Source organism: Clinocottus analis, unplaced genomic scaffold (genome assembly GCF_023055335.1).
Source record: "Clinocottus analis isolate CAN_PGR_092001 unplaced genomic scaffold, fCliAna1.0.p SCAF_34, whole genome shotgun sequence".
Taxonomy (NCBI): domain Eukaryota; kingdom Metazoa; phylum Chordata; class Actinopteri; order Perciformes; family Cottidae; genus Clinocottus; species Clinocottus analis.
This window is the reverse complement of record NW_027176087.1, coordinates 153,100-175,943: the sequence shown is the minus strand read 5'-3', so window position 1 is coordinate 175,943 and position 22,844 is coordinate 153,100. Positions and strand designations below refer to the sequence as shown.

General features: G+C 49.3%; 1 protein-coding gene across 1 annotated transcript in view; it reads right to left on the bottom strand.

Moving 5' to 3' along the window:
* Positions 1-21,187, bottom strand: part of smg1 (SMG1 nonsense mediated mRNA decay associated PI3K related kinase) — a 48,319-nt gene extending 27,132 nt beyond the window's left edge. Inside the window, exons 1-20 of the mRNA XM_068596116.1 lie at positions 20,969-21,187; positions 17,232-17,380; positions 12,211-12,363; positions 10,303-10,439; positions 9,429-9,487; positions 7,133-7,346; positions 6,221-6,346; positions 6,067-6,139; positions 5,323-5,420; positions 4,943-5,116; positions 3,343-3,564; positions 3,084-3,185; positions 2,503-2,793; positions 2,139-2,269; positions 1,748-1,906; positions 1,387-1,505; positions 1,223-1,310; positions 1,030-1,131; positions 680-820; positions 147-373 (exon numbers count right to left, since the gene is read on the bottom strand). Coding sequence (XP_068452217.1) covers positions 147-373; positions 680-820; positions 1,030-1,131; positions 1,223-1,310; positions 1,387-1,505; positions 1,748-1,906; positions 2,139-2,269; positions 2,503-2,793; positions 3,084-3,185; positions 3,343-3,564; positions 4,943-5,116; positions 5,323-5,420; positions 6,067-6,139; positions 6,221-6,346; positions 7,133-7,346; positions 9,429-9,487; positions 10,303-10,439; positions 12,211-12,363; positions 17,232-17,380; positions 20,969-21,045 — 2,842 coding nt within the window. The 5' untranslated portion in view covers positions 21,046-21,187. The remainder of the gene's footprint in view (positions 1-146; positions 374-679; positions 821-1,029; positions 1,132-1,222; positions 1,311-1,386; positions 1,506-1,747; positions 1,907-2,138; positions 2,270-2,502; positions 2,794-3,083; positions 3,186-3,342; positions 3,565-4,942; positions 5,117-5,322; positions 5,421-6,066; positions 6,140-6,220; positions 6,347-7,132; positions 7,347-9,428; positions 9,488-10,302; positions 10,440-12,210; positions 12,364-17,231; positions 17,381-20,968) is intronic.
* Positions 21,188-22,844: the final 1,657 nt, after the last annotated feature.

Here is a 22,844-nt window from a genome sequence, read left to right as displayed (position 1 = left end):
AATGTAACTACTGAGGGAACTGAAGGCTTGTGAATCTCAGAGATCACCATCTACATAGTCTGAGAGGGGCCATGTTCCACCGTCTGGGGAAAGACCACCGGCTCTCTGGGACCGTCTCTGAAGCCCAGCGGACGCTGTGTGATTACCTTCGATGGTCTGGAAGGTGTCCTGAGCGCGGCCCAGGGGCGTGCGCAGCTTGGACAGCACGGTGAACTGCGCGGCCTCCCACACCGCCCACTGCCACAGCACCGCCTCGGTCTTCAGCAACGGGCGCGGCACCACGCCGGGCCGGCTGCCGTCCACGCCGCCGCGCCCGTCCCTCTTCTCCAGCCGCTGGCAGCTGTAGTACAGACGCTCCAGCCAGGGGTCCTTGCTGCGGACAGAGGACGCGATCATGTATCTGCAGTCACAGCACTGCACTCCTCACAACGGCTCATGAAACGCACCGTGCAGATAGCTGTGATGATGCGGTCCACTGCCGTAATTAATAACTAATCATAATGTCTGCTTTAAATATCCTCCCCAACTCCAAATAAATAAATCAGCTTTCCCTCTTCTAACAGTTAACATTAGAAAATGGAAAGAGGCCTCAGTCCCTGTTCAGGTCTACTATGACGTCATGACTGAGCCCGTCTGCTGCAGCCGCAGCACTATGCTAGGACTGGAACCATCCGCTCACCCTCCACGGTGCAGGACTCCGTACAGGATGAAGCTGATGAGGTCGCTGAAGTCCTGCGGGTGGAAGGTGCTGCTGGGCGCTCGGCTCATGTGGTGGCGGATGGCCAGAGAGATCTCCCGCATCTCAGGGTGGCTGTGGTTGCTGTGCACGGACAGAAAGCACACGCATTATTTATACGACACGCCTTCAACGCTGTGAAGGAATGCAGCACTGCAGCTGCATGCGTGTGCATGCACAGCTGATCTCACTGCACCACCCGACCGCTGCATGTTGTGTCCCTCTGGTACAGATGATCACTTCAGGTGTTCCCATGTGAGCATCATACACACAGACGTCACACCAAGACTGACCTTAAAGCCACATCCAGGGGGATTGTCCTGAGCAGCTTGCCGTAGGCCTGCCTCACCCTCACCGCTGAGTGGACCAGCTGGACTCTGGAGACGTCCACACACCTAAAAGATAGAGCAGAGCAGTGACAACTCCTGCTGCTTCACACACAAAGGTTACACACGGCCTACAAGCCTTCTGGACGAGCAGCTTCACCTCTGGAGCAGCTCGGTGGACAGGGACGAGGAGAGGACCTGTAAACTGTGGCAGGTCTGAAGGCAGATGCTCTGGTCTTCATTCAGACCTGAGGAAACAAAGGACAAGCTGTCGGCCCGAGAAACACACAAGAGGAGCGGTCTTCAGTCGTGCTGGAGGCTCACCGTTGGCCAGCAGACCCCTGCAGAACTTGTTGAAGGAGGGCAGGGAGAAGAGCGGGCTGTAGGTGTCCGACTTCTTCATCAGCACGGAGATCTCCTGAGCCCAGGTCAGCAGCAGCCTCCTGCAGCACAAAGGACCACAGTGCTGTTCAGGGTCTGAGAGGTAGCCACACACCTCCACTACTGTAGAGGAACAATCCTCTTCCCAGCTCCACTGCTGTGGAAAGGCACAGCGGCGCCCCCTACTGGATCAAGAAGTGGCAGCAAGACGCCACAGAGGGACGGCCGCCACGAGGACTGACCTCGGTGAGACTCAGACGCTAACAGAGAGCTACAGGCTTAAGATGCATTCTGATGAACGCACCTGGCTTCGGGGTAGAGGTGCTCCTTCACCAGCAGACCTCCCAGCATGCTCAGCAGCGTGCCGAAATGCTTCTTGGTCGCCGTGGTCACCGTGCTGATGACCGCGCCGTCGAACAGCGAGGGAGACGAGGACAGGCTGGAGGAGATGAAGTGATCGTGCCTGGACAGACAGAAGAGACGCGGTCAGGAAGAGGCTCCTCCCACTCACATACGTCCAGGACCAGATTTCTCTGGCGCAGCATGACAGATAGCACCGTTCAGCTCCTCTTTAGGAAGCATATATCAACAAGCTGTGATGAAAAAGATGCGATAAGAGGATCTGGTGCTCTCTCGTTTTGTCATTTTAATTAAAGATCTCATCTGTAATGCTCGTACAGCGCCAGGGCCGTTACCTGGTGCAGTGGGAGTACAGTGTGTAGAGCACGGCGTACTGGACGGCCGGGTAGTAGACGGCCAGCTCGGCGTGGACCAGCGTCAGGTTGTGGCTGAGCAGAGTGAAGACCGTAGGAGACAACGCCCACATCTAGCACACAGGAAGACAGCGGCTCAGCTCCTCAACACCTGGTGTGCTCATTCTACCAACTTCATGAAGAAGACGTAAGCAGTAGGACACGGTTGATGACAACCCAGAGGTTAGTTCATTAGCGATACATATTGCAATCCACAGAGGCGTTTCCATGTGCTGCAGCATAACCAGTGCTCCCAGTGCCCTGTAAGTAAGACTCAGCGTTGACACCACAAAGCTCAGCGGCTCACCCCGATGAGGGAGTTCTTGGTGTTGCCGATGGTGGTGAGGGTGCTGAGGTTGAAGATGAGGGTGAACTGGGCCTTCTCTTGGGGGAGGGCGAGGGACGCAAACGCAGGGTGCTGGATGCCGGCGCAGGGGCCGCCGGGCGCCGGGGCCCCGCCGCCGGGCTGCAGGCCGGCCGTCAGGCTGGACAGGGCGCACGCCATCTCACCCAGAACCATTTTATACGCCGCCTCCAGCGTGGGAATGTTTTTCAGGCTCAGCAGCGCCTGGTACACGCCGTGCACCGCTGACATCACCTGCAAGTACAAGGACAGAAACGCTTCAGCAAACCTCTGAGGACATCCCATCCTCCCAGCCACCAACCAGGGGCCGGCGCCGCATGCAGCGAGAGAGCGGCGCTTTGGCCAGAGAGCTGCTCTGTCGCGGCTCTCTGCTTGCTCTGTTGCGGCCCCACACACACACACACACACACACACACACACACACACACACACACACACACACACACACACACACACACACACACACACACACACACACACACACACACACACACACACACACACACACACACACACACACACACCTCTTTCTCTCGATGGAAGCGCAGCTTCAGCAGCTGGGACTCCGGTGCCAGCAGCTTCTCAACGAAGGCGGCGGGCAGCTTGGTGTTGACCTGGTCCACAATCTGAAAGCAGACAAACTCCCGTCAGTGACCTCCAGCCTCCTGATGGAGTTCACCGTGCACCTGATGCATGCATATCACTTAAATGGCTTCCTGCGTTCCTATTCCTTCGTAGAAAAAGTAAATGACTGCGCTAGTTGCATTTCGCGTGTGGAGCTACCAGAGTGACGAGGCTGAGCACGGCCAGGTTGTAGTCCGGCCCGCAGGCCCGGCAGCAGTCCAGCTGGTCCAGGCCGTAGGCGAGGACGGCCTCCATCAGCTGGCCGTGGGGCTCCACGCCGGCCAGCAACACGCCCACACACTCGTTCCCTGCTGTGAGAACCTGCTCAGAGAACTGGACCTGCTTGGCCGTGGTCACACAGGACAGAACCCGGTTCAGAACCTGAGGAGAGAAGCGACGGACCACATCAAGGACAGAACGGCTCTGGTAGTGTACCTGACCTCAGCAGCAGTCAGGCAGACATCAGCTGCACCTTAACTGGGCTTCTCTTGGAAAGCAGAGTTTTCATATTTGATCATTTTGCTGCAGCAAATGTAAGAAATGGACAAAAGTTCATTCATTTAGTAGCATCTGGAAGACACGCAGAGTGCAGTCCCTCTCAGCGCCGAGCGTTCAGGTCTGAGACCAGTGGTCCCTCTGAGCTGCACGCGTAGGCCAGTCGAAGTGGCCGCGCAATAGATTTTTCAGACCGCACACATCTTTGATGTGATGTGTCGAGTCTTCCTGGCCAATCAGCGGTCTCACGCTCTCTGTACATCCGCTAGCGCTCTGCCCCGTTAGCACCCCCACCCCGCTGCCCTCTGAGCGCCAGGAGTAAGCTCGCCGAGGCGACGACAGTCCCGCCTGTCATGACATTTTACCCGGATACAAAAGACACGTTTTTCTGATTGGCTGATAAGTGGCACCTCCTCCGTGGTGAGGGCAGCGGGACCAGGGCATGTTTGAGCTGCGGCATATTAAATAGCCTGGAGTTATTTGCAGCGTGAGGAATACGTGTGGCAGGAGGGCGCGATTTAAGACTGAACTGCGTGAAAGTCACGCTCAAAGCATGACACTTGAGCGCCCTCTAGTTTGTTGCAAACAGTTAATAAATTGTTTATATAGGCTACCTTTAGAAAAAATGACACCATGTGAATTTAATAGGCCTATAATTATTGTTAAGCACTGCATTAACATTTTTATTTCAAGGAAGTACCACTCAAATGTTGTACCTGCTGAGAAATGACTAAACACCTCTGATACGTGTGTGTGTGTGTGTGTGTATTAACACACACACACACACACACACACACACACACACACACACACACACACACACACACACACACACACACACACACACACACACACCTGACTGGTAAAACACCATCAATAATCATTAAAAAAATGTTCCTAAAGTGCAGCCATTATAAAGGATATTAAGTAATTAATAAGAATAAATATCAACCTGTATACATATTGATGCATTTGCTGTCATCTCTATGAATATGGCTAACGCAGGCTTGTGGTCATTTCATTTTGCTCAGTGCTGAAAAAAATGAGGGAACATTGTCTGAGACTCTTTGATGTGTGATACAACGCAGCAGAGAGCGTGTTGCTACACCCCGTGTGTTTACGTGCATGCGTGTGTTAGGGATTTGAAACATGGCATCTTCCTGCGTGTTGAGGAGTGGGCGTGTTCGCTTGTGCAGAACGGTTTCATTGCACTCTGACTTTTAAACAGTAGCCCGTGTCAGGCGGTCCGAGGCGTGGCTCTTACGTCGGTGACGTAGGCCTCGGTGATGGGCGGGCCTCTGAAGGGGCTGAAGCGCTCCCCGATGCTGCGGACCACCGTGCTGAAGACCCTCAGCAGAGCTGCCAGCTTGGGCAGGGACACTGAGGGAGGGGGGATGTCTTCATCCAGCACCTCGCCTGCCATCCCATGGTTCAGATCCTGCACACAGGGGCACAGACGGTCAAGTCCAGCGCTATGTAACATCGTAGATTCACAGAGGCACAAATAAACTACTTTTCTTTCTTGCTGTCCCAAGATAGAACTGGTCCTAGCCTGTAAATCAACACGTGTACACACTGGCATTAGAGCTGTGGCTGTAGAAAGCTTAATGGGCATGACACAAAGAGACTCTGGAGTAACTTTACCTCTGCGTATGCCTCCATATCTTCCAGGAACTGTCCCAGCAGAGTGGTGGAGAAGGTGAGGTCTGCCACCCAGAACTGCTCCAGACTCTGTAACCAGCCTACAAGAGCCGGAAGAGAAGCACAGGACTGAAGCCGGCAGCGCTGTTTGGTGTAGAGCTGGAGCGCTAACGACCCGGCAGCTAGCGGGCGAACACAAGCTTAAGAGATTTAGATGTTTTGCTCCAAGATGAACCCAGCATAACATCTGGGTCCAGCCTGCGGTCAGAAGAGGCAGGCGGGCTGGGCGTTCACATCTGTGGTGCTCGGGGCTGTGGTGCGGTCAAAGTGTCCCTCATGTTCAGTTTTTATGCTAAAAGCTGAGACAGCAAACGCTACCTGTCCACTGTGATGGGGTCCTTCCCAAAGACATTATTGCTAAGATGGACTGACTAGTACTCTGGTGCTGTTGATGAACATTACAGTCGACATGTGGGGAGCACTGCCTGCGTTTGATTTAACGGTCATAAAACTCATATTTTTGTTGAAATATGTACTGAAACATTCTTCTCATCGAGTAGACGTAAAGTCACTAAAAAGCTCTCTAAGTATTCATCAAAAGGTTGGGACTACGAATGACTTCAGAGCCGCTCCCTTATTCATGTTGTGATGAAGATGTCTGTGCCTCCCTGGCACACAATGACAACAACCTCGACGTCACACAAACAGTTGTGTGACCCGTGGAGCAGCAGGAGCTCGGACACTGACCTGACACCTGCTGCGTGAGCGCCTGCTTCTGCGTGTGGTCGATGTGCCAGCCCACCAAGATGTCCACCGTGTCCTGTGGGAAAGCAGCGAGCGGCTCAGTCAGCGGACCAGGCGGGCTCCGACATGTGCGGCCCGTCGCTGCGGCAACACTCACCCTGAAGTTGGTGCTGAAGACGTGCGGGTAGCAGCGCGCCACCTGCAGGATGCAGCGCACGCTCTGACACAGCAGCTCCGGCGTGTCCACGTTCTCCAGGATGGACTGCAGGTTGCTCATCACCAGCTGAAACGCAGCAAACGGAGTTGAAAGCCGCCTGTTCAAGCCCCCCCCCCCCCCCCCCCCCCCCCGCCGCCCCCTCCACACACACACACACACACACACACACACACACACACACACACGCTCCATGTTTCAGGAGCCCGGGCTCTCATAACACTCCATGTTCACACAGTAAAATAATAAAACATGGCGTCCGCCTGCCAGTGAGCCGTTTATTTTCATGAATCCCAAATCAACCTGGAATGCTGCGTTCACACTAAAAGCGCTGCAAATGTTTTGCACCAGTCGATCGCATGCAAAGTCAACGCACGCAAAATGAGTTGCGAGAAAGCCAATCAGCTTTGAGAAGCTCCGCCCGTCATCCCCAGCGCCCTGCAGTCGCTGAATCAAACTGCTGCCGCTTTGGTGTGTTCAGCTGGTGCAGGACACGCCCACATGCAGCCATGACTGCTGGTCTGGACGGGGACGCAGCGACACTGCAGCAATCAGAGGGATCAAGCACCCTGGTATCATTTACAAAAGGCGATTGACACGTGGCGCGAGAGCCGTCCCCGGCTTTCTGTCACCGTATCCTCACGTGCGGCTGCTGAAGACGTGCAGCGTGAGCTTACAGTCACCATGGCAGCGCATCAGACAGCTGTGTCAGAGTGTCTGTGTGCAGCAGGCTGCAGCTCTGGAACCAACGAGTGATGCTCTGCAGCTCCAGGATGTTGGTACGCAGGAGTCGGAGCGCTCCAGACCCGCTTTGTGTATACGGTGTGTATGTGCGTGTGTGCATGTGGTGTGTACCTGCATGACGTGAGAGAAGGCCTTCCTCTCCCCGGCAGCCTCCAGGGCGCACTGCGCTGCCACCAGGTACAGCAGCTTGACCTCGTCGCGGCCGCTGGAGGTGAGCTTAAGGAAGAGCCACTTGAAGATGCGCTCGGCCTCGTAGCCCAGCCCGGTGCACAGCAGCCCCAGACAGGCGGCGGCGTCCTGACGCAGCTCCCACAGCAGCTTGCTGCTGCGCACGGCGGCGGGAAGGAAAATGCGTGTTAGAGCAGGGAGGGCAAACTACGGCAAATTATTCTAATAAGAAAAATATACATATATTATTTTATTTTTCTGGATTAACAGTACTTAAGAGTCAGACCGAAAGGCCTGGCAAACCAGTGGCACATTGCAGTAACTGTCAGCAGCACAACATTAGCTCACGACGCAGCGAGCAGAGCTGCGTATGTCAGGGAGAGAAACTTTAGTCAAGGTTTCACATTCAGAACATGACGCCACTGAACTGCATGCTGGGTCGTCCTGTCAAACTGTCACAGAGAGTCTCCTGTGCAACGGAGGATTATGACAAGCGGGCAATCTTTACCCAGCATGCACTTTGGTGGTGTAATTTCATAAATGTGCAACCATGACTGAAGTTGTTACCGTGTCACGTAAGTAGCGCCCGCTGCCCTCAGCTGAACAGCATGAAACGACATGGTGCTAACGATGAGAGAGCCTTTAGTCTGGACCATGGATCACGTTAATGAGGCGGCTGTTCAAAGTAAAGTTAATGTGTCCTCCCGCTGATCAGAGGCTGGCAATGCTCATTTACTGCTCAGGCTGTTTGTGAACTGCTCTCCTGCAGCAGTGTTTATTTGCCAAGAAACAATTGCGGTTCAAAGAATACAATATCAGCCAGCAGTTTTCCATCAAGCATGCTAGTGCTGCGTTCACTACAAAAGCGTTGAGAATTTGACGCTTAGGTTACATGCAAAGTCAATGCACAGACGCCGATGGTTGTGAAAAAGCGAATTTACAGCTGGGCGGCAGGAATTTGGCGCGTCAGCCAATCACCGTTGAGAAGCTTGGCCCGTCATGAGGTCATGTGACCCTGACTGGTCTAACATAGGCTTTCTACTTCTGCCGATGGCACTCGCGCTTAAGGTTGCAAAGGGAGGGAAATTGGGAAATAAAAAATAAAAAATGTGGTAACATTTTTTTTTTGCAAAAGCATTTAACAGGGAACTTAAAGGTAGTTGAGAACAAGACTATGCAGGCCGAGCTCAGCTGGACCCTGAATGCAGCTGGTTGGGAACATCGTCTGCCAGAAACATAAACATTCTGTTGTTTTTGAACGTCTTGGACACATCAGTGTTGCGTCTGAACGTTTCAGCCCTCTGCCTGACAGACTGAAGGGTGATATACACTCATGCAACTGCAACTGTGTCTGGCCACGCAGTTGCATTGACGGACTCGTGTTGGTTTATAGTTCCTGTGTGTTTTTCATACTCCAGACCAGCAGGTGGAGCAACGAGCGTTTAGAGTGGACCTGCACACCGACGTTCACGATATCTCCCTCCAGGAGTTCACCTCCATCTGCGTGTCCTGATACTCCGTCAGACGGGTTTTATAAATGCTCATATTTGTGGACCTCTTCAGCCAAACGTTCTTCAACAGGATCCATTGTTCCTGTTTCTGCTGTGGCTTTTAAAAACAGAGGTATGATGCTGTGAAACCGGACATGAGAGACTCAGAAAGGACGTGGTTAGCGGACCAATCACAGCCTTGCTGCTGAGAACGGCTCGTGTAGCTTTGACGGATAGTCGGACATTGTGGGTGACGCAGGCGAGGTGGCTGATGGGACTACGCTAGGGGCCCATGGGGGTCTTGCGTGCTTCCCCAATACTGTAGACTAACTTTCGACAGCAGTGAGAGTAGGACGTATGTATTTAAACAAAGTTCTACTCACAAAATGTCAATAAAGTCATTTTTAAAAGTTGTATTATAAATGTTTGCATACATGTCTGCTTATGACAAGGTAAATACAGTTAAATTACCTCAACATCTCTCATTTATTCCCGTTAATTCCCGTGGAAAGTTTCCAACTTTGAATATTCCCGGATTTTTGCAACCCTACTCACGCTTCATGAATGAATGAATGAATACTTTATTCATCCCCAAGGGGAAATTTGTTGACGGAGTAGCAGCTCACAGACAAAAAATAAAGTAGAAAGGATAAAAACTAGAAAGTAGTCTTTTTGTGGCTTCAGGCTAAACCAACAGCAGGATCGTGTCCACAGTGTGAACAGTAAAGACCTGCAGAGGAGCAGCTTACCTCTCGTTCAAAATGTCGTTCAAGGTGCTGAGGACGGTGTCCAGCTGTTTGACCAGCGTCTGTGAGGGAGCAACAACAGTCAATCCTCAGAAAGATATCCATGTTGCACAGACATGTTTGTAGCAGGGCTCCTGAGAGTGTGGACTCACCAACAACAAATCAAAAAATACTCAACATTAGTGGATCTTTGTAAAAACTGTTTCGTTCAAACAGATCTTTGGTGGAAAACAGATTTGTTTCTGAGAGCATGGATATAAACGCCTCTGAAAGGGAAGCGCATGGCATACTTTAAATCATCCTCAAGTCAATGCTTGAGTATCATCCATTTACTTTGTGTTTGACCTCATTGAAATAGTTGTAATGAGTAGTATCAGGAACTTAATCAGGCCAGAATTAGTCTCTAATATCTGCCAGGAAGACGACTACATTTTACAAGATTTCTGTTCAACACATCCTGACGGCTTTATGATTGTGTTACAAAGTGCTTGAGCCTATTGTAGGTCTGTTAAAGGCAGCTTTCCATTGCAACACCTGCACTGCACCAGGAACATACACTGGTGAATGCACAGGACAAGGCTTTCCTCTCAAGTACAAGTTCAGCTACCAGAGCTGAATGGATGACTATTATTATTATTATCATTATTATTATTATTATTAATAAACGCTTCTGGGGCCTTGTGGTCGTTGTATTGTGTACTTCTCTCTGTCCTGAATGAGGATCCTGCTCTGTTGCTCTGCAGAAGCTTTCTTCCCCTTCAACGTGACCCTGAACCGTGTGATGGGATGCCGTACGTGGAGGATCATTTGTGATTTTGGGCTATGGAAAATACAAGTAATTGAATTATTTGAAGTACAGAAGGGAAAAAGGCCTGACCACTTTGCTGTCTCCGTGGCTGATGAAGTCCTTCAGCTGCTTGAGGGAGGCCAGCCTGCGGTCGCGGTCGTCCTCCCTGGAGACCCGGCGCAGGAGGTTGGCCAGCCGAGACTCCTCAGAGTGAGCCATCCCTCTGTCTGCAACACACAACACACTCACTGCGCTCAGTAGCTGTACCGAGCACGCTGCGTCCAAATGCTCATCATCATCATCATCATCATCATCATCATCAGGGTTTAGCCTCACACACCAAGATATGAACTAAAGACAACCACATGTGAACCAGTTGCTGCCGTGTGGAGCAGCCCAGCGTGAAAACGCTCCACATCATGGACGTGTTGAAGGCTGCATCAGTCCACGATGAGTTGTCCATGACAGAGTGCATCAGAGGTCATGGACCTCCATCCTCTCCGAGCCGTGTCTGTGGATCAATGCACCGTGTCTGGTTCATGTGACGATTACAGGAAATGACACTGTTGAGGGTACGCAGACTACGGCTTCTAATTCAAAAAACTAAATGTAAACGGGACCAGCAGGGACCAGCAGAGAGAAGAGCAGTCTGTTCCTCCTCCAGGAGCAGACTGCAGGTCTGCGGTGAAGCTGGATCTGGTCTGTCCACGATGGACTGGTCTCTGCTGGATCTGGTCTGTCCACGGTGGACTGGTCTCTACTGGATCTGGTCTGTCCACGGTGGACTGGTCTCTACTGGATCTGGACCGTCCACGGTGGACTGGTCTCTACTGGATCTGGACCGTCCACGGTGGACTGGTCTCTACTGGATCTGGACCGTCCACGGTGGACTGGTCTCTACTGGATCTGGACCGTCCACGGTGGACTGGTCTCTACTGGATTTGGTCCGTCCACGGTGGACTGGTCTCTACTGGATTTGGTCCGTCCACGGTGGACTGGTCTCTACTGGATTTGGTCCGGCCACAGTGGACTGATCTCTACTGGATCTGGTCTGGCCATGGTGGACTGGTCTCTACTGGATCTGGTCCGTCCACAGTGGACTGGTCTCTACTAGATCTGGTCCGTCCACGGTGGACTGGTCTCTCTACTGGATCTGGTCCGTCCACAGTGGACTGGTCTCTACTGGATCTGGTCCGTCCACAGTGGACTGGTCTCTACTGGATCTGGTCTGGCCACGGTGGACTGGTCTCTACTGGATCTGGTCTGGCCACAGTGGACTCCCCTGCTGGACTCTGAGCTGAAGGAGCTTCTGGTTTCACCAGAATCTGACCCGGTGGCTCCGATGAGGATCTTTAAGAAGAACTCTCTAGAACCAGACCATCTTATCTGTGGTGGTCTGGTTACTGATGGAGGTCTCTAGAGGACCAGGACTACACTGGGACTGGTTCAGGACCAGTTAAAAGTTCCCCACAGTGCAGTGTAACAATACTAAAGCATTAAAAACGTAATGAAAGTAGCAAAAGTAAAAGTACTCATTATGCAGAAGAGTATATTTTATCACTGAGTTATAATGAGTGATTCATTGTGTTAATGCTCATTAATTACTTTATATTCTGATGTATTAGTTGATTATATTTTCTTTACTATTCGCATCTGGAAAGTAACTCAAGCTGTCAAATAAATGTTGTGGAGTAAAACGCACGGCATTCATGTAGTTGAGCAGAAGAATAAAGAAGAAAATGGAAATACTCAATTAAAGTACAATAACCTCAAAGTTGTACTTGAAGCTGCTACGAGGAACTGTGATTTATTGTTGAGTGTGGCGCCCCCTGTGGAGGGAAGTGGTAGTGCTTCCAAGCTTGTAGTGAGGAAAAGCGTTGTGGTAAAAGCTCCATGAACAGGATGAAGCAAGAGCTGCCTCTTACACAGTTCTTTACAGTGCAGTTAAAAGACAGCAGTCTACATCGTAGGATACTGGACGTGTGTCAGAGAGCTTACCCTGCAATTTCCTCATATCCTTTGAAGCTAAAGCACGGTTCCCATGCTGAAAAGGAGTCAAATCCGATGTCACATCATTGGGCCTCAACTCTTGCCCCACCGACTTCCAACCAAATGTAGTATCACTGACACCTTGACCAGCTTCATATCCATCTGAGGGACACAAACCATGACACATTAAAGCAGCGTGTGACATGAAAGACAGGAGCGTGTGGAGACGCCACAAAGCAGACAGGAGCAACTGCTACTTCAAGCATGTTTGGCAAAAAAAACAAAAAACACTGTTTTGATGGATACATTTCTGCTACATGTCTGAACTGATGACCATAAAGGTAACAACATGAAGAATGATCCCAGAAGACGCCCTCAGACCTCCTGGTAGAGCAGTCCTGTGTTCCTCTGGCTTTACAGCTGCGGGATGGAGACACACACCTAAAGCAGTCTGTGCTTTTATGAACAACAGAGGAAAGAACATTACGATCCCTTTGAAGTATACCAGGTTGCTCCATCGGACCAAAACATTTTAAATTGCAATCACTTAGAACAATGAAAATAAAGTTATGTGTGCAAACAATAACTCATATTATATTAAATAGCTCATTGTGGAAAACAATAAGATCATTATTTTTGCAAAACAACAGAATTAGTGCAGATATGTGAGCCATCAAGTTTTGAGCTGCTTTCCTCTACAAATGTTTTTTTAAACGGGGTTGTAGACTCAATTCATGCTTAATGTTGAGCTGAGATCGAGATTAGACCCGTTTCTGTTTTGAGAGACAGATCAGCAGAAAAGACACAGGGAGACCTCACAAACCTCTCTGAGGCTAATTGAAAACGGGGAAATAAAACCTAAAATAAAATATTCTGATCACATTAATACATTTTGGATTGTAATATATTATTAAATAAGGTCTAAACCGCACAATAAAATACCACAGAGCAAATCAAATCAATAGTAAAGAAGAGAACCCCTCAGTGGGATCACTGCACGCTGAACGTGATGCGTTAACACCACAGCACAACGGGAGAGAGGGTTTGTGTCCAGGTCACCAAGTTGCACAGAAATATTGAGAAGCGAATCTCAATGTCAGTTTCCAACAATTAAATAAACACGACCCCCATGCCACTGCAGTTTAGATGCCCGGTCCTCTGAGGAAGCGCCACTGCTTATCCAAGTGTTAATCCTGGACTAACAGACAGAACAAATGTTTGCAGGCACACAAAACAAACAGGTATGTGAATAAAGACTAGCCTTAATGTATTAGTAGGAATGCAGCACTACTCTTTATATTGAAGTGCAATAACAGTATGTTGTGCTTAGAATCAGCTCTATTGGCCATGTGTGTGCACACATACATGGCCTCTGGTTACACATTGCTCTGTCCTACATATTACAAATAAACAAGAGAAATGTTTAGAAAAAGACATTAAAGTCATAGATATCAAATGAACCCTCTGAATGGAAAAGCATGTTTTCTTGAAACAAATGGACAAAACTACCCTGTTTGTCACAGCCGGAGTTTTCGAACAAACTTCTGTTCTGTTTATCTTTCTGGCTATCGATGAACACTGAAACGTGAACACTGAAACATGAACACGTGAACACATGAACGCTGAAACATGAACGCTGAAACATGAACACGTGAACACTGAAACATGGACACTGAAACATGAACACGTGAACATGAACGCTGAAACGTGAACGCTGAAACGTGAACGCTGAAACATGAACACTGAAATGCAGTGGCGGGCCGTCAGGGCCTTCTCTTTTTGTCCAATCACATGTCACCTGCCTTCCTCAGTGGAAGAGCAGCCTGTTTAGAAGACATGAAGAGCCTTCTGGAGACCCGCGCTAGCTATAGCGAGCTAGCAACTGTTACTTTGCTAATTTGCTACGTAGGCTATTACTAGCAAACGTAACTACACTGATAACCTACATGGATGTGCTTGTCAAAAGACCACTATCTGGATAGCGCATGGTAGTTATGAAAAGAAGTTTCTGTCTACATTCATTATAAATGGCATAAGTTCTGTTTAGTGAATCCATAACAAGCAGGTGAATACACACACAGTAATCATTTTGGGGATAGTGGTGGTGTTCACCCTCCTGTACAGTTCCTCCCCAGGAATATGCTAAAATGTACATGTGTTTGTTTTGTTTTTATTTTTGTTTTAAATTGACCAGATGCACTCAGGTACAGAGGCCGGCCCCTGCTGGAGAAAGGACGCCTGATTCTCCTCCCTTTGAACTTTGTAAGTAGCCGACACAACTAGTGCTATTGTTGCGGTTTGTTATTGTTATTATCAATTATTACTTTCATAATCACATCACACTAATACTACTAATTGTAATCAGTAGCATTATTTAGCCTTGTAGCAGTAGTGGCAGTAATTGTACTACAAGTTACATGCTCAGATAAAATGTATTTGTACAATGCAACTACGTGGCTGGGTGGGAGATGCTTGTTCACTGCCTGTGTGGAGGTGGGGGGGGGGTTGAACAAGCGGGAGGGAGGATTGTATGTAAGGGAATAAAAACTGCCAATCCTCTTTGTCAACCATAGTCATTCCCTATACAGCTTGTATCATGTTTTGAAGTTTGTTCAATAAACATATTTGAAAAAAAGAGTGTTTTGCACAGTTTTTGGAGTTAATTTAATCCAACTTTAAGTGCGTAATAAAGCATTTTGAAATAATAAAAAAGAAAATTTTCTGAAACTATTGTGGTGTTTGTTGTCCATGCACCATTTATTGTTGAACTGCAATATAGAATAGTATAATTATAAGTGGGTGAAAAACTGATTTGCAAAGTAAAGCAGTTAAGTTATGATATGTCTCTTCAGTGATGTAAAGTATTGTGTGTGTCTGTGGTGGAAGGGGTGGGATCTCGCCTCGGTTAACCAAAGGGATGGAGCCGGCCCTGTATACGGCATTCACTGAAGGCCTAGTACTGAAACCTACAGCCCACCACTGCTGAAACGTGAACACTGAAACGTGCGACAAACGCATCATTTAGAAATTAAAGCACATGGAGCCTCCATTTCCCCCACTATTGCCAACACGTGGAAACAAGTTGTACAAATGAATTCCGTCGTTTATCAATTTTTGTAAAAGAAATTAAACTTTTTTTTCTTTTTATAATTGATGGAATAACTGTTATACTGCTCCAAATACATTTGAGGTCTCTCCATGGTCGTGCTGTTTCCATAGAGGAGCAGGACTTCTATGTTGCAGTTCAACTCAAGACCACAGACACAAAAACGTGAAATCAAACACCCCAAACTGTTGGGGAAGCTAATTTTGTAATATTTTTAATGATAACCCGACCACTCCCAGCAGGATTTTCAATACATGGACAAGAAACGCCTGTAGAAAGCGTGGTCTAGAGTCCGCCTGCTGAGCGTCAAGAGACCCGACGACATGTGGACAGCATGGACACAGAGTTAGCCCCGCTGTTAGCCCCGCTGTTAGCCCCGCTGTTAGCCCCGCTGTTAGCCCCGCTGTTAGCCCCGCTGTTAGCCCCGCTGTTAGCCCCGCTGTTAGCCCCGCTGTTAGCCCATGGAGTAATCCACTACATGGTTATAACATTGATATTTTGAAAGCGCACCAGCACCGAGGCAGAATCATTTTAGTGGTCATTAGTCACCACCAAACTCGGGATTGTATTGGTTGGGGACTTTTGACAGGGATGTTGTACAAAACAGAGCAGAGGAGCAACCTGAAAGCAGAGTTCCTCGAGCTCACAGACGCTGCCGAGTGGGAGCAGAAGGGCTGGAGCACAGGAAGTCAGGCCGAGCAACAACAAAGCTGAGAGCAAGCGTACGGCGCGCTGGAACCAGAGGAGGATGTTGGTGTGAGAGAACCGGGCTTTGAGGGAAACCAATACAAAACGTGGAATGAGTCGTCCCATTGAATTGAGAGAGCACACTCCTGAAGAAAGCTGGGAGTCCAGCTCCTTTCTTTGTCAGCCTAAATATGTGGTAAATATTCAGGGATCAAAAAAGAAATTATCTATCTATCCATCCATCTATCCACAGCTCAGCAGCAGCTGCCCGTGGACCTGAGCCGCAGCCCAACAGGGTTTTCGGTCAGGAAGGTTACAAACGGGGTGAAGTGATCCGGAAGCATCCAAGTGGCCGCCATGATAAGAGCTGGTCCTTTCACATCTCCTTCAGTGGAGGGAACGATAGAGCTTGCTTCATACAAAGGAAAGGAAATGATGCTGTCCCACAATTCCGTGCACACCAGAAAACACTTACAGTGATGCATTAACGTCCGCCGTCCTCGTTTAATTGTACACCCTTTACAGGAGGCGCCCTTCTGTATCGGACGGGAACTACTTGACCGGTACAGCAGTGAGTTTGTCACTATGTGGTGTAAATAAAGCAGCAAGAGAATTCAGCTGAAGCACACGCTTCAATCCACGCGGAGACAATCAAGCTGCTTTTCAACAGAAAGGGGTTTTTGGAAATAAAAAAATAACTCCCTTCTGAACAAAATACCAACAAATAATTTGTTTTGTGTGCAGTGCAAAAACATTTGAGCGTGTAGTTCCTCTTGATCAGCGAGCCCCAACCACTGGGTCGCAGCCCGGTACCGGTCCGTGGCCTGCTTGGTACTGGGCCGCACAGAAAGAATGAATGAATAAGAAAAGATAATTAATGCCAGAAAAATGTTTTATTTTGAAAGCTGACTGGACACATCCTGTGTGTAACCGCAGACATAACCTCTTGACACATGAAGGGTACATGATAGTTCCCCCGAAAATTAAACTTAAAAGTCTTTTTCAACTCTGTGTTCTGGACTAAAATCATGGCTGTCTCCCATCACCCTCAGATGGGACCGGTTCATAGCAGAGAAACAAGCTCACTGCTCCCACTAACTCAGCCTAATGGTGAGTTGCATCTAATGGTCTTAAAGCCAGTCAGAGGTCGGGGACCGCTGCTCCTGATGACTTTTGAACTGCTGCACATGCGTTGTGAGGATACGTGGGATGTGTTTAGTAAGAGCTGCAGACTCACCTTCTTCCTGGAGTGGATCTGCAGGAGCGTAGGCATCGCTGGGCGCCGCTGGCCGGTCGGGGTAGCTGGAGGGCAACGCTTCATACAACGCCGCTGAACCAAGCTCTCTAGACTTCACTCCGTCCTGGCTGGATGACACGCTGTCGACTCTGACACAAGGAGACACATCTTAGGACTGCATGCTTTCACATCACATCTTACTGCACGGCAGAAGGGTGGGTGACTTTGAGAAGCACGACTTCACATCCATTTTGGATTCTTCATGATTTCATTCAGAACCAATTTGAGTCAACATCAATTCAACTTGATGTCCGACAAAGTAACGCAACTGAAGCTAAGAAACGTGTGGTGCAGTACGCAGCTGTTTAATGTGAGAAATGTCCCCAATAATATGCAAGAACATGGCCGCCTTCTGCCTGGATGAAAATAATCATCTGAGAGGGCACTCCACTGCCCACCACGGAGGGCCAGAGGCCTCCCTCCACCCCATCCTGGACTTCTTCTCACCCAACCTTTTTAATAGTGTGTATGTATATATTATGTTGTGTGATGTCTCAAGCTACTTGGACCCTGAATTTCCTTTTGGGGATCAATAAAGTAATTATCTGTCTATCCATCCATTGAGGCTTCACTGGGACTTAGCCATATAAATCATGTTTATTATTGACTTATGGAAGTGGATAGACATCTGGTCCAGTTCCTCCAGTCAAGGAGCTCTTGTGGCTGCATTGACTCACACCTTGTATTCCTCATGTACACTGCCATTGACTTATACATGATGAAAGCAAGGACATCGGAGACATGAACGTCTCATTGTGATTCAGTAACACTGGGTTTACCGAGTTGCACTTAAAAAGGCTTCAAGGTTAAAATGCAGTGGATTTGAATTGTTAGATATACATTTGGATCAACGGCAATGAAGTTCAACACTGTCACTGAAAGACCGTTACACAATCCTGCTCACTTAGAAACATGTATTCATAATCATCATAGAGACCGAGACTGGGCTCATAGAGACTGGGCTCATAGAGACAGAGACTGGGCTCATAGAGACCGAGACTGGGCTCATAGAGACAGGGCTCATAGAGACTGGGCTCATAGAGACAGAGACTGGGCTCATAGAGACCGAGACTGGGCTCATAGAGACCGAGACTGGGCTCATAGAAACAGAGACTGGGCTCATAGAAACAGAGACTGGGCTCATAGAGACCGAGACTGGGCTCATAGAGACTGGGCTCATAGAAACAGAGACTGGGCTCATAGAAACAGAGACTGGGCTCATAGAAACAGAGACTGGGCTCATAGAAACAGAGACTGGGCTCATAGAGACTGGGCTCATAGAAACAGAGACTGGGCTCATAGAGACTGGGCTCATAGAAACAGAGACTGGGCTCATAGAGACTGGGCTCATAGAGACAGAGACTGGGCTATAGAGACAGAGACTGGGCTATAGAGACAGAGACAGGGCTATAGAGACAGAGACTGGGCTCATAGAGACAGAGACTGGGCTCATAGAGACAGAGACAGAGACTGGGCTATAGAGACAGAGACTGGGCTATAGAGACAGAGACTGGGCTCATAGAGACAGAGACTGGGCTCATAGAGACAGAGACTGGGCTCATAGAGACAGAGACAGAGACTGGGCTACAGAGACTGGGCTATAGAGACAGAGACTGGGCTCATAGAGACAGAGACTGGGCTCATAGAGACAGAGACTGGGCTCATAGAGACAGAGACTGGGCTCATAGAGACAGAGACTGGGCTCATAGAGACAGAGACTGGGCTCATAGAGACAGAGACTGGGCTCATAGAGACAGAGACTTGGCTATAGAGACAGAGACTGGGCTCATAGAGACAGAGACTGGGCTCATAGAGACAGAGACTTGGCTCATAGAGACAGAGACTGGGCTCATAGAGACAGAGACTGGGCTATAGAGACAGAGACTGGGCTCATAGAGACAGAGACTGGGCTATAGAGACAGAGACTGGGCTATAGAGACAGAGACTGGGCTCATAGAGACAGAGACTTGGCCATAGAGACAGAGACTGGGCTCATAGAGACAGAGACTGTGCTCATAGAGACAGAGACTGGGGTATAGAGACAGAGACTGGGCTCATAGAGACAGAGACTGGGCTATAGAGACAGAGACTGGGCTCATAGAGACAGAGACTGGGCTCATAGAGACAGAGACTTGGCCATAGAGACAGAGACTGGGCTCATAGAGACAGAGACTGGGCTCATAGAGACAGAGACTTGGCTCATAGAGACAGAGACTGGGCTCATAGAGACAGAGACTGGGCTATAGAGACAGAGACTGGGCTCATAGAGACAGAGACTGGGCTCATAGAGACAGAGACTGGGCTCATAGAGACAGAGACTGGGCTATAGAGACAGAGACTGGGCTCATAGAGACAGAGACTTGGCCATAGAGACAGAGACTGGGCTATAGAGACAGAGACTGGGCTCATAGAGACAGAGACTGGGCTCATAGAGACAGAGACTGGGCTCATAGAGACAGAGACTGGGCTATAGAGACAGAGACTGGGCTCATAGAGACAGAGACTTGGCCATAGAGACAGAGACTGGGCTATAGAGACAGAGACTGGGCTCATAGAGACAGAGACTGGGCTCATAGAGACAGAGACTGGGCTCATAGAGACAGAGACTGGGCTATAGAGACAGAGACTGGGCTATAGAGACAGAGACTTGGCCATAGAGACAGAGACTGGGCTATAGAGACAGAGACTGGGCTATAGAGACAGAGACTGGGCTATAGAGACAGAGACTGGGCTCATAGAGACAGAGACTGGGCTCATAGAGACAGAGACTTGGCCATAGAGACTGGGCTCATAGAGACCGAGACTGGGCTATAGAGACAGACTGGGCTCATAGAGACAGAGACTGGGCTCATAGAGACAGAGACTGGGCTATAGAGACAGAGACTGGGCTATAGAGACAGAGACTGGGCTCATAGAGACAGAGACTGGGCTCATAGAGACAGACGTCATAAAGACAGGGACTGACGTCATAGTTTAATCTGACGTTACACACATCGCGAGGGACAGTCCACGCACGTGAACACATGTGATGCTAACTCGGGTGTCTAATGTCTCGATAATTGCTGGGTGGACTTTAGCAGTCGTTTGCTATCAACTCAATAACTTGCAAGACTGCGTCCTGCATTTCTCTTCAGTGTGTAAACGGTTCTACATACATCCGGAAGTCGGTAGCGTTCAACTCTCCCGGCTAACTGGCTACAGTTAGCCAGCGCCAACAGTATCATGGTTAGCTAGCTAGCTACAGTGATACAGCTCGTTAAGCGCTGCATCACCTTGGGGTCCCCCCACAGACCCCGCACGTGAACCTTCCTGTGGCTCGCGGGACGTCCGACTCATTCAGCGAGCGCGCGCGGCGTCGCTGCTGTCAGAGCGCGTTGGCGCGTTAGCAGCAGCTGCCAGCGCGAGCTAACCAGCGCTCGTGAGACACAGCGAGCTCGCGCTGCCGGGCTCAGCAGGCAGCAGCGGGCTAGCTCCATGCGAGGGCATGGCGCGAGACAGGAGGGGGCAAAATGTACGATTTACAAGACATTGTAGCAATTGTGAGAATACTATGATGTAGTCAAGAGACAAATATGTCCCCCACTCCTACATGGCCACAACTTAGGAGGGCAATACAGCATAGGCCCAAAGAGTCACCGATTTATCATAACCAGCTTCCTCCCGAGGAGAGCACCAACCTGGGCTGCCAGTCGTTCCAGTGTGGCTGCAGTTTGTGGGCGCCGCTGAGCCGAGACCCCGAGGCTTTACGGCTCATTACCTTTCAGAGAGCTGCATGACACGCTGGCCGCGGTAACCGGGTCGCTGCTCGGGCTTACTTTTCTCTAATGTTTGTCAAGTGTCACAAATCGGTTAGCAACTTGTCGTTATGGCTAGCTTGTGGTAGAGTTTCTTCTTCTTCTCCGAAGTTTCACGGCGGTTGGCATCCCTGGCGTTGCATTACTGCCATCTTGTGGCGTTAACCTCACTGGTAACTGGAGTGAATTTCTTCTTCTTCTCGCGCGTCGTCTTCTTCTCCTTAACTTTTAATGGTTGGCAAACAGCTTTCGGGTGCAGTACCGCCACCCAGTAATCTGGAGAGCGGAGTAAGGATCCACCTCCTAATCTGTACAAAAATATTTTAACAAACAAACGGAATAATAGAAATGAACATTTCTATAATTCTATTCATTAGTCTTGTTGATCCTAAATAGCCCAACACTTGATACCAGAATGGTTGTGGAGTAGATTCAGTAGTGGTATTTTCCTCTCCAATCTCTCGTCGTCCAATTCTTTAAGACTTCTCTTGCTGAATCATCTGGTAAGACAATAACAGGATCCACACGTCCTCCTGCTCCACTTAATGCACACTTGGTTTTCCAATAATACTGGGACAGCTTTTGAGACGTATGACTAATCCAAAGAAGCCCATCAAAGCTCTTCCCGTGCTCCTGCATGGCTCCATCACACTTATTGAAGGATGGTCATAGTGGATTGGCCTGTCAGCTCCTCTCTGTTCTTCTTCAGCACAGCATCACATGTACACTGTCTGACACGTGGTCAACATTTCATCACTGGGCGCCCTCCAGATGAGCAGCAGCTAATGGCATTCTTGAAAATAGTAATAAGTCTTTCTTTTTCCGCTCTGTGGCATATTAATACATTTGGACCTCTGCTCCATTTTCTTTCTTGTAAAGTAACACGTTTGTTATCTCAACAGAAAACATGAAATCAACTCCAAGGACCGCAGCCCCGCTCATTTAATTGTGTCTTGCATCTGTTTTATGACACCTTGCACATTCCTTCCTCCTTCCCACAGGCCCCATCATCTGCAAACAACTGGTTTTGTTTAACTTGAGCCTGTTTCAAAACTTGTGTTTGGAATAGATTTGTCCGTACTACTGACCTAAACCCTCCTCTCTCTGGTAAAGATTAGCCAAACTGACCTACAGCCGGCTGAGATTGGGCTGTTACGCAACACACAACACCTCAGTACCTCTGTTTGTTTGCTGTCATTCCAAAGCACTGCGTGTGAAACCATCTTGAACAGCTGGTCCTCTGGTGGTCAGAACCACCTGGAGCTGAACAAGTCCAAGACTGTGGAGATGAGAGTGGACTTCAGGAGGAGCCCCCCCCTCACCATACACAACAGCACTGTGTCTGCGGTGGAGACCTTCAGGTTTCTGGGATCCACAATCTCCCGGGACCTGAAGTGGGCCTCCAACATGAACTCCATCTGCAAGAAGGCCCAGCAGAGGCTGTACTTCCTGATCCAGCTCAGGAAATACAACCTGCCTCAGGAGCTGCTCATCCTGTTCTCCATCATCCAGTCTGTCCTCTGCTCTTCATGTGGTCTGGATCACCAAACAGGACACAGCCAGACTGCAACGCATCACCAGGTCTGCAGAAAGAACTACTGGTTCCAGCCTGCCCTCCATCCTGGACTTGTACACCTCCAGAGTCAGGAGCTGCTGGAAAGATCACTGCAGACCCTCATACCCTGGACGCCAGCTGTTCACCTCCTCCCCTCCGGTAGGCGCTACACAGCACTGTACATTAAAACCACCGGACACAGGA